This window comes from Cornus florida, unplaced genomic scaffold (genome assembly GCF_030987335.1).
Source record: "Cornus florida cultivar Cherokee Brave unplaced genomic scaffold, ASM3098733v1 CherokeeBrave_3.0.0_Hap2_Chr09, whole genome shotgun sequence".
In the NCBI taxonomy this organism is placed as follows: Eukaryota; Viridiplantae; Streptophyta; class Magnoliopsida; order Cornales; family Cornaceae; genus Cornus; species Cornus florida.
Window position 1 is genome coordinate 49,727,252 of NW_026775579.1, and position 11,601 is coordinate 49,738,852.

Here is an 11,601-nt window from a genome sequence, read left to right on the forward strand (position 1 = left end):
AGAATTTAAAAGAAAGATAAGTATCGGTAGATAATAAGAATTTCAAAATTTTGATGGAGGTCAATGACATTTATCAGAAACAATCAATTGGCTTTATACAGTCATATATATACATTTTTTAAGTAAACTAATTAGCGGTTTTGTGGTGGTGAGTGACCCCACTAACGAAGTGGTAACGAGCTGGCAATCAAAGTCTTGACAGACTGTTCTTCCTTCCCCTACTTTCTTTCGCCAACGCCTCTATTTTCTCTCTCTAAAACCCCCTTCACGTTTTAAACCCCCCACACTTCCACTCCATTCCCCCAACCTCTCCCTCTCTCTAGAACTTTCTCTCTCTAGACTACTCCTTTTCTCTATCTATCTATTTACTTCGTGTATCGTTGCTATGGCGGAAGAAACCCAGAAGACGACTGCCCCGGAGGCACCACCTGCTGCTGAGGAAGTGGTGGTGGTTTCTGATGTACCTGTGGCGGAGAAGAAAGAAACGCCCCCGGAACCAGAGCCGGAGGTTCCGGAGAAGCCGGCGGCGGCGGCGGCGGCAGAGGAAGTTGCTGAGGCTGAAAAGCCAAAACCCATCGCCGAGGAAGAGAAGATCAGTGAATCGGCTTCTTTCAAGGAGGAAACCAACGTTGTTGGTGAACTCCCTGACCCACAAAAGGTCGCTCTCGATGAGCTCAAACAGCTCATCCAAGACGCCTTGAACAAGCACGAGTTCACTGCTCCTCCATCTCCACCGTCTCCGCCGCCAGCTGCTGCGGCGGCGGCGGCGGAGGAGGAGGAGAAACCCGCCGCCACCGAAGAGGAATCGAAAACCGAAGAGAAACCGGAGGTCGCTGCTGATGCGCCGCCGCCGGTGGAAGAGCCAGCGAAGCCCGAACCAGAGGTGGAGGAAACGAAGGTTGAAACCAAGGAAGAAGAGAAAACTCCCCCGCCGCCGCCTCCGGCGGCAGAACCATCCGTGGCGGTGGTTGTGGCTGAAACGGTTGAGAAAGTGACTTCTGTGGACGAGGACGGAGCAAAGACGGTGGAAGCGATCGAAGAAACGATCGTGGCCGTCTCCGCTCCAGCTCCGCCACCGGAGGACGCTCCCGCGGTGGAGGAAGCCCCTCCGGCGGAGCCGAAAGAAGACGAAACCCCAGCACCGCCTCCGCCGCCGCCGGAGGAGGTCTCAATCTGGGGAATTCCCCTCCTCGCCGACGAGCGCAGCGACGTCATCCTCCTCAAATTCCTCCGAGCCCGGGACTTTAAAGTGAAGGACGCGTTCACCATGATCAAGAACACCGTCCGCTGGCAGAAGGAGTTCGGAATCGAACCCCTCCTCGAGGAAGAACTCGGAACCGAGCTCGAAAAGGTCGTGTTCATGCACGGCTTTGACAAGGAAGGTCATCCAGTGTGCTACAACGCTTATGGGGAGTTTCAGAACAAGGAGTTGTATCAGAACACATTTTCCGATCATGAGAAGCGCCAGAAGTTCCTCCGGTGGCGGATTCAGTTCTTGGAGAAGAGCATCCGAAAGCTCGATTTCAGCCCAGATGGCATTTGCACTCTTGTTCAGATCAATGATCTCAAGAACTCCCCTGGACCCTTCAAGAGAGAGCTCAGACAAGCCACCAATCAAGCCCTCCTTTTGCTCCAAGACAATTACCCTGAATTTGTTGCCAGACAGGTACACATACCCATCACTCAAAAATCTGAATTTGATTACAAATCTGAATTTATTTATATAGTTATATACAGTCACACACAAACCAATCTTAGAATTTTTTTTTTTTTTTTTTAAGTGGATTTTAAGATATTCCAATCTTAATTTTTAGGTTCTAATAATTGGAACTTATAACCAAAATTTTGTGAATTTCAAGCCATTTGTATACAAATCTGAATTTATATATATAATAACACAGTCACACACACATACATACCAAGCTTAGAACCTTTTGTTTTTTTAGGTGAATTTTAACATATTCCAATTTTAATGTTTAGGTTCTACCTATTGGAACTTAGAACCAAAATTTTGTGAATTTCAATCCATGTGAATCTTATGTTGCATTTGGGAGCACAGAATCGGTTCAATCCCAAATTCATGGCACTGCCGATTCGGTGATCCAAACATGACATTAATGTTTGGGCTCAAATCATTGTATATATGTGTCTATATATATATATATAGATATAGATATAGATTGTTTGTTTTGTATTGTTGGTTGTGGTATTAATTTGATATTGTTTTGATGGTACAAAAGGTGTTTATCAATGTTCCATGGTGGTACTTGGCCTTCTATAGAATGATAAGTCCTTTCTTCACCCAAAGGACCAAAAGCAAGTTTGTGTTTGCAGGATCCTCCAAATCTGCTGAAACCCTCTTCAAGTGAGTGAATTGCTGTTCGATGGGTTTATATCTCGTGGGTGTTTTTGAATGGTGTTTGATTGATATTAATTGGTGTGTGTTTGGACATTGGATTGTAGATATATAGCTCCTGAGCAAGTGCCAGTTCAGTATGGTGGACTTAGCAAGGAGGGTGATCAAGAATTCACCACTGCCGACTCCGTCACTGAGGACACTATCAAGCCAGCATCCAAACATTCAGTTGAAATCCCAGTTGCTGAGGTGCGAATGAGTTTTAATTTATTGGTTTTTCAATTGTTTATGTAATACAATGATAATGAGTTTTGATTTATTGGATTTCAATTGTTTACGTAATAAAATTGGAATTTGATGATTGTTGGATGTGCAGGGATGCACTTTGGTTTGGGAGGCGAGAGTGGTAGGCTGGGATGTGAAGTATGCAGCTGAATTCGTGCCCAGTGCCGAGGACGGATACACTGTAATTGTACAAAAGTCGAGGAAGATAAGCTCGTCGGATGAGCCTGTTATCTGCAACAGCTTCAAAATCGGTGAACCGGGCAAGGTGGTGCTTACATTTGACAACCAAACATCTAAGAAGAAGAAGCTTCTCTACAGGTCCAAGACCAAAACCTCTGATTGAGTTTGATTCATCGATGCGTCGGGGTCTCAAATTGAATTAATTAGAAGACACTGAATTTGCACAATAAGAAAGGGGTTCTTTTGTTATTAGAAAAGGTTTCTTTTGGGTTTTTGTTGGGATTAAATTTGATTTTGAAATTTAAAGTCAGGGGGTCATATTTATGTTTTTGTTGGGGATTCTTTTTTTCTTTCTTTGTTTTTTTTTTTTTCCTGGTGTTTGGTGTTCTGTTTTATAAGTTACTGGTTGAAGAACAATGTTGGGTATGTTTGGATGAAGAGAAAAAACTGGAGATATTTTTAGGGATGGAATTGTGTGGAATGTGGACAGAAACCTTGTTGTATTGATGATACTTTTGCCTGTAAAATTTGTGTAAATTTCATACTCTCCTCTTCTTACTTTTGTTTATATGTTTATGATAATTAAATCATTTATTTAAACAATTTTGTTCATTTTCGCAGAGATTATTTTGATTCTAATGGAATTGTGTGGAATGTGGGTACGTTTGATTCTTATGGACTACTCTCTCTCATTGGTGGGAACAATAATTTGAGAACACTCAACATCACCTTTGAAAATGAGTTATCTAACCATCTAAATTAATGTTTATGAGTTTGTATTATAAAATTTTCAGGAACATATATATTTTAAAATGATCTATTCTTACATTGCTTCAAGTAATTCGAATACTCAACATCTCTTTTAAAAAATAAAAGATCATACAATCTGAATTAACCATGCAAGTTGGTTTTTATTTTAAAATATTCGGATGAAAAAAAATGAACATTGAAGATTTCAAAATGATCAGTTTTCAAATTTTGCTTTTTTGTTTTTTCTAGTGAGGCATTTTCAAATCGCTTTCATTTCTAAATGACTCAAATTTTGGAACCACATAGTTCTAGATGTTTTTTAAGTATAAATTTTATTATTATTATTATTTAGAAAAATTGACAACAGCATTCATAAAGATTTTTATTTTTGTTGTTGTTGTTGTTGTTAATAGGTATTTTTAGTCTCAAATAAAGCATTAAATGGGGATATTTTTAGTGTCAAATAAAGATTATCAAATTAAGATATTATCTTTTCTCATTTTTATCAAATAAAGCCATACACCAATATATATATATATATATATATATATATATATATATATCAAGCACTCTGCCAAAAAGAATAAATGTAGGGTCATTTACCATAAAATAACACAATGGTTACAGTGAGATAAACATTGCTGTCATGCTTTTATTTTATGGGGTGATACCTTGATAAGAAACACATGTATTAAAGTCTGGATTCTAATGATTAAACCCACCACATCACCTTATCAAAAAAGCAAAACACAAGGCTGTGTGATTGATGATTGTTATGATCAATCTTTGTGGCTAACAAAAAAAAGTGTTGGCGTGATTATACATATAATAAACGTTATAAGAAAATTACAAAAAAAAAAAGGTCTGTCACGGCGTGTAACATTATTGTATTCCAAAGATTCTATCATCGATGGTGCAAGCTGTTACCTGCCCTTTTCATATTCCACAATAGATGGAATATCTCCTGCAGTCAAAAGCAATCTCTTATTAAAGAAAGAACCATCTTTTCCTACTTTTCTTTCTCAAATGTTTTTAGCCTTCTCTTCCCTTAATTAGGCCAACTTGTGTTTTTTTGGTTTTGGTCAGATACGTGTATCGGTCTCATAATGCATACATTATTTAGATTAGAATTATAATTCCAAAGTAAAACATTAAGGACTTACTTTTTGAATTCTTACCAATGCCGTTATGTCCCTCGGAGAGGCCACCTTTCTTCTTGACCTGTAATTTTATATACACTACACACGTATAATCATGGTTTACCATATCGGTTCATAAACAGTGTATTAGTCGGCTTGTAATCTTGAAAACTGGGCTTACACCATTATACACATTCATGAACCGATTGATTCAGCTGGTTTACATCGTCCAAGTCCATTACACTGCAACCACAACTAATACTGTGACTGTGAACCATGTGTATAATATACATATATAAGTAAATTACACTGAACTATCTGATGTTTTATTACTTTGACCTCACCTGAGATTTAGCGCGTATGCTCAATAACATAAAAATCCATTGATATGCAAAGTATCATTTTTCTTATCAATCTCTTTTTATTAAATTTTACAATAATAATAATAATTATTGTTTGTTAATGACATTTGATTTAGTTTATTTTTAGGGTTTGGATTAAGTTTCAAGCTAACAGGTTTAGGGGAGATCAAGTTAACGGTCCATTCATATTTAATTTGCTAAAACCTCATAAAAGGTCAGTATAATTTATGAATAATTTGTGCCATTGCAAAAACTTTTTTGTGTCGACAGTACACGCATAATTATAAACAATTTAATGTGATCGTTGCACGTTGTAACTCACTCAAAATTTTTTCTCCTTCGGTGGAGCCCATTTGAACCCACTTGAATGCATGAAACGGGGAGCGATGTTTGGAGAGATTATCATTGTTTGAAAAAGTATTGAGATTCACATAACTCGTAATAAGTTCAAGGATTAAAATCAAATGTACACACCCACCTTATAGTTCTTCGAAAAAGTACAAAAATGGGAGAGAGTCGAGATATTACGGTTTGGATGCACTTGGATGGGGCCCAAGTGGACCCTACTTGAATGAATCAAATGAAAAAGTCTAGCGATTGATACCTCATCATAATCAGTCCAACAATAAATAATTGATATTTGCTTCTGGTAGGAGGGAGATTCGTTTGTAATTCATAGTTTCATCTAATAATTCTGTATTATTTATTTATTATTATTTATTTATCAAATTGTCAGTATTTATTTTATGAAGTATTTGGATGGATAAGCATAAGTTGAAATGTCAAATACATGTAATGAAAAAGATAAGCATTGAAATTTTCAATTGCATTGGCTCAAAGGAACATGTTACTTTGGACCTTTGGTTGCCCCAAGAGACCGCAAAGTGGTTGTTAAGGTCTCTTATTGTGTTTAATTATGTTCACTTTTGGTGAACAAACAATGCCAACATCACTATTCTATTAACTTCTTCTTTTTTTCCCCCCTTTTTTCTCTTTTCTTGGAAGAGAGTAAAAGATTTGTCTATAGTTAATTAGAGTTTTCTGTGCCCTTGGCCACATTTATAAACAATTGAATCTAACCTGAGTTTCAATATTTTTTCACTTTTTAGGGGTTGGTGATGAGGAGGGTGTGGGGACGGATGGGGAGAGGATCCATGCCAAGGCATTTGAGCCCAATTTTGGATACTCCGCGAGTACCGTAACCTCAACAACCTCCCAATGGGAAAAGGTGAATTGTTTTTCCTGAAATGAAGAATTTTCCTTGATCAGGTAGGTTTTTTTATTTTTTATTTTTATTTTAGAGCACGTGTATTGACTTACCTGTTGAATTTCTGCCAACGTCGTTATGCCCCTAGAAACGATCAAATAGGGTTATTGAATATTTTTTTTCCAATTTTGTAATGAAATGCATAAACCCAAACTTTCTCACAATAATATGAATATAAAGTTTAAAAACATTAAAAATTATAATATACTTTTTTTCACATCAGAAAATCCATCATATATTTTTAATGTGAAAAAAAAAGCTAAGATAAGGCTTTTTTAAAATAAAGAACATTTCAATTCATAAATCTCGTCAATTTTTGCATAGACATGTACAAAATGGACCCAAAAAAAAAAAAAAAAAAAATTAGTGATTAACATTTATTGACGTATTCCTATTGTATTGTCAATTTTTGCATAGACATATACAAAATGGAACAAAAAAATAAAAAAAATTAGTGATTAACATTTCTTGACGTATTTCTATTATATTTTAATATTTATTGTACTATTGTATTTCATACAGAGTATTATATTATAGCAGAGTTAGAGTCATGTTGACGTGTATGAAAGAATCACGTGTGTCTGAGTTGAGATCCATTAAATATTACATTACTATATTTCATATCATGTCATACCAAAGTTGGGGTCACGTTGCATATGTGGAAGACTCACGTGTGCCCAAGCTAGTTTTCGTTGAATGTGATATTCTCTTTGTTTAAAATAGGATGTCTCTTTTAAAAACTGCGACTCATAATTTTTAAAAGCGACATTTTTTTCAAAACAAAGATGGTACTATTGTATTTCGTTTCATATGATACCGGAGCTTGGATCATGTTGTATATGTGGAGACTCGCACGTACTGGGATTCATTGGATGCGGTTCGGTACAAGCATAGGATCCTAGCTCTGTCCATGTCTCTTGTCCATAACCACAGGAGCCAATAAAACCAGGGTCCTGACCAAAGACTGTACTGTATCGACCAGCAAGACATTCCAGTCCATGACTTAATTAGCCCCTTTGAGCATACAAGCCCTGCACTGTGCTCTTGTCCCTCTATTCTGCTACTATTTGTAATTTATTACCAAGACCCTACGTGTCTAATACATGCTGCCACCTTCACCTTGTCTTGACCTTGTCTTAAACCCTGACAAGGCATGGTGGTCGTTGCAACATGTTCCCATGACACAGACCATGTCAACCATGGGTGCTCATCACTCCTATTCCGACCCCACACACCCTTTGTCATGGTTCAACAATTATGGTTTTAGATTTCAAAATTTAAACAAAACAATCATATAAATCATATCATATTTGGCATGTATTTTGTTTTTACTATTTTTATTTTTAAATTGTTACAATATCGATTTTAGTAATAAAAATATATTTAGTGCGATTTTATTTTATTTTACACAATATTAAAATATTTTGTAAACAATGACCCAAAATCAAAATACCAAAAAATTATTTTTTTCTTATTTTAACAACTGTTCATAACCCAAAATCATTACTGTTCATATTTTGTTTTTGATATTTTCACAGCAAAATATCGTTCCCAAACGTGCTTTCGATTTTTTTCTAAAACACTCGTATAAGAAAAATAATATTTCTGTTTTATAGCCAAAATCAAAATGCATGCCAAACAGGCCCTAAATTTGATATTTTAATTTTTGATCACTAATCATGAAACGTTTTGACACTGTATAAAATAAAATAATATTTTCTAAATTTTTTATCACTGTTCACTATTATAATATTCAACAAAAATAAAAACATCAAAAATAGAAAGCATACCAAACATACCTACGTAATGTCCCTGCGATAGAAAACAATTGTGTAAGATTTAGGTTCACCAACATAGAGGGATTTGATTCAATTGGGTTCAACTATCTGCTCATTCTTATGCTATACCCTAGAATAATGTATAGTTAACATTGTCAAGGGTATGAAAAAATAATGTCTGGCCCATGGCTTACATTATCTTCTCACCAAGACAAGGTGCATGAGGAAACCACCTCACATCATGTATTATCCCTCTAAAATAAATAATGTGATGTTGACATATGAATTGGGATTCTGACGGTTGAGTGGACTTTAAATCAAGCATACAATATGCTATATTGTGGATGCAATCTCGTTTTAAATATCATAGTCGTCGTCTCAGACGCAATGTATTATTTAGTTGATAATTATTTTTTAAATATTCGATATTATTATACATTTTCATGAATCAATTAATTTGATAGATTTACACTTATATTTGTTCGAATTCGTTACATTGTAATTGCAAATCATAGTAAATACTCAAAGCGTTCGTAATAAATGCTATATAGCGCTTGTTTTGGTGTGGAGCTTATGGATTAAAATCCTTTCTTGCACTACAGTGTATTTGTCTCAACCGGTGAAAAAAATTAGTGATACACATTAAGGAAATGTCGTAATGTTTGGTCTTGCATCTTAACATTTTCTTAACGTGCATCCTAATATTTTTCTCACCGGTTGAAATAGATACACCGTAATGCATATGAAGATTCCACACCAATTGGACCAATAGGGACAAGTACATTATAGGGCATTAGAAGATTTTGATCCAGAGCTTGCCACATGTTGAGCTCTATACCATGCTGACTGGATTGGCCACTTCAGGTAAAGAGCCATGCCAATTCAATGGGCTGACTGACTTTACATTTATTGATGTGGAGAGTCCAACAGAGAGTGCCTTTCCGAATGCTCTCAGGCAATACATTACTTCAAAGATTTGACACCCATGTGCCTATTACATGGATTTAACATTATAATACTATTAAATTAAAAAAATTACACATTTTAATTATTGTTACATTCTCAATTTAATAGGACTGTAACTGCATTTCACTTTAGTTATTCGAAAGGATTAGCATTCGTGGGCCTACATCCATCATTCACATTTTGGGCAAACACACTTGAGACATATTCTATAAAGTATAATCAATGGAAACAAACAAAGCCCAAAGCACGGAAAAAAGAAATGATTTTTCTACAGCTATGGAATGGACTTGTACGACAATAATGTTATCAGTAGTATATAAATGTTTGTGGCAGATTCAGGTAATTATACAAGGTTGAGAATAGGAGAAATATGTACACATTCATGATTGTTGAGGCCTTCTCGCAAGAGCTGCTTATCATTTCATTCTCAATTTTAGAGATAAAACATGAATACTCTCAGTAAAAAAATTTGGAGGCGTAAAATATATATATATTTTTATAAAATATTTTTCATTTTAAGGTAAAAAATATATATTTTTATTTCTCTGTGTTTGCCAAATGTTTAGGTTGAAGTTGAGGTTGAGTCCATCATGTGGGGGCGTGTATAACAATTTGTCAAAAATTAATAGGTAAATTATTTTTGGTAGGTATTAATAAAATATTTTACTTAAATTTTTAACAACCAACCACCAAACAATAAAAAATATACTTTACATTCAAGCCAACGGATTAATTTTAAATTTTATTACTTTCGATTTCCCCATTTTGAATTCAATAAGTTAAATAGTGAATTCCATCACAGAATTTCAACATCATAAGCTTCATCACTTTAAAATTTCAAAAATTTAGATGATGAATTTTACTATTTTTATTGTCGAGTACACATTGATGAAATTTCACTATTATAGTGGTAAAATTTTACATGGAGAACCGGGGAGAAAAGTTACAAGAGAAAATTTTGATTCATAAGAGACCACATACATGAACAAGTTGTGTGTTGTATTAAAAATATATATATATACAAGTCGTGTGTTGTATTAAATATATATATATATATATATAACCAAGGCATCTGACTTAGTGGTATCTTTTAGCATTATAGGAGTTCTTTGCCTCAACAAAAATATATATAAATGAATAATAAAAAGATAGAATAAAAATCATAAAAAGTCGCAAATTCATCATAAATCAATGGAGAAATTATTGCATAGGCCTGAGCCAATCACTAATTGACATAAAAGGAAAAAAAACGCTGAATAAAGCTGATAAATTTGCTAGCATATTAACTAGTAATTGACCCGAAACCAATAATCACGAGATCTATGCAAGGTGAAATATACACTCCATAAAATGAAATGGTTCAAGATTGGAGTAATTTACAATTTATTGGCAAGTTTCTATGCATACAACTCCAATGGGCCAAACTTAGAAACTGGTCATGTTTGTAAATTAATTTTCAAAATCCTCAGCAAAATTTGCTGGCCAAACTTAGAAACTGGTCCTTTGTTGGTCCCATTTGTTTTCAGATTCAAACATTTGGACTAAACATGATTTGGCTCCTAATGAAATTTGGGTAACATCATAGTTGAATTTTCAATGAGGTGTGATTGTTAGAAGCTTCCAAGCCCACTGATTTGTATTCCTTATTCCTTTTGACATTTCTGACTCCAAATCAATGGACTTTATCTTTCTGCGCATCCAAACAGAAACCTCGTCAACAGGTGTCAGATCTTATGGGAGCACCAAGAAAAAGAACTAAATGGAATAATTTAAAAGAAAATTAAATAACAATAGGTTCTAGAAAAAGCTTATATTAAAACATTAGATATTTAAATGTACTTAATGTCAAGGTTCATGAAAAATTAATCAAACAAATTCATGTGAAAAGCTGACCTAAAAAGAGTGGAATTAAAAAGAAATAAATAACATAAGTTCTAGAAAAAAGTTTATATTCAAACGTTGAACATTTAAATGCACTTCATGTCATCTTCAAGTGCACTTAATATCACGGCTCTATGAGTGAGACTAATTCTAAAATATGTGTACTACTATTTAACACAGATGCATAATCAATTAAATAAATTCTTATGAAGAGCTCACCTATAAAAAGTGGAATTAGAAAAGAAATAAATAAGTTGTAGGAAAAGCTTTATATTAAGACATTAGATACTTAAACTTGCTTCATGTCATTGTCAATGCACTTAATGTCACCGCCCTATCTGTGAGGCTAATCCTTAAAAGTATGTTGCGTACAAGAAAAAATTGATCAAACAAATTCCCATCAAGAGCTCACCCATAAAAAGTGGATTTTATACAATGGCTTCTCTGCATGTGGCTAGGTGTTAGGAGTGGACCTGTTTCACGTCGAATTTGTATAGTGGTTAAAATATATATAAATAGGTGGATATATAATACTATTCAACGGTTTAAGTTTTTGGATAAATGGGTAAGCATTCACTTTTTACAATTGGTATCAGAGTCAGAGTCAGACTCAATTCTTAATTTGGTGTCACGTTAA

At 34.8% G+C, this 11,601-nt stretch overlaps 1 protein-coding gene across 1 annotated transcript; it reads left to right on the forward strand.

The window, feature by feature from the left end:
* Positions 1 to 245: 245 nt before the first annotated feature.
* LOC132273873 (patellin-3) lies at positions 246 to 3,424 on the forward strand. Its single transcript, XM_059774971.1, has 4 exons — positions 246 to 1,666; positions 2,241 to 2,365; positions 2,464 to 2,605; positions 2,733 to 3,424. Exons 1-4 carry the CDS (start codon positions 386 to 388, stop codon positions 2,982 to 2,984), a joined length of 1,800 nt encoding a protein of 599 aa, XP_059630954.1. The 5' UTR covers positions 246 to 385; the 3' UTR covers positions 2,985 to 3,424.
* The last annotated feature ends 8,177 nt before the right edge of the window (positions 3,425 to 11,601 follow it).

Excerpts from the sequence above, each read along its gene's own strand:
- LOC132273873 (XM_059774971.1), top strand. The coding sequence starts at position 386 with ATGGCGGAAGAAACCCAGAAGACGACTGCCCCGGAGGCACCACCTGCT. Across the intron at positions 1,667-2,240 it reads CTGAATTTGTTGCCAGACAG|GTGTTTATCAATGTTCCATG; the intron begins GTACACATACCC and ends ATGGTACAAAAG. Across the intron at positions 2,366-2,463 it reads TCTGCTGAAACCCTCTTCAA|ATATATAGCTCCTGAGCAAG; the intron begins GTGAGTGAATTG and ends ATTGGATTGTAG.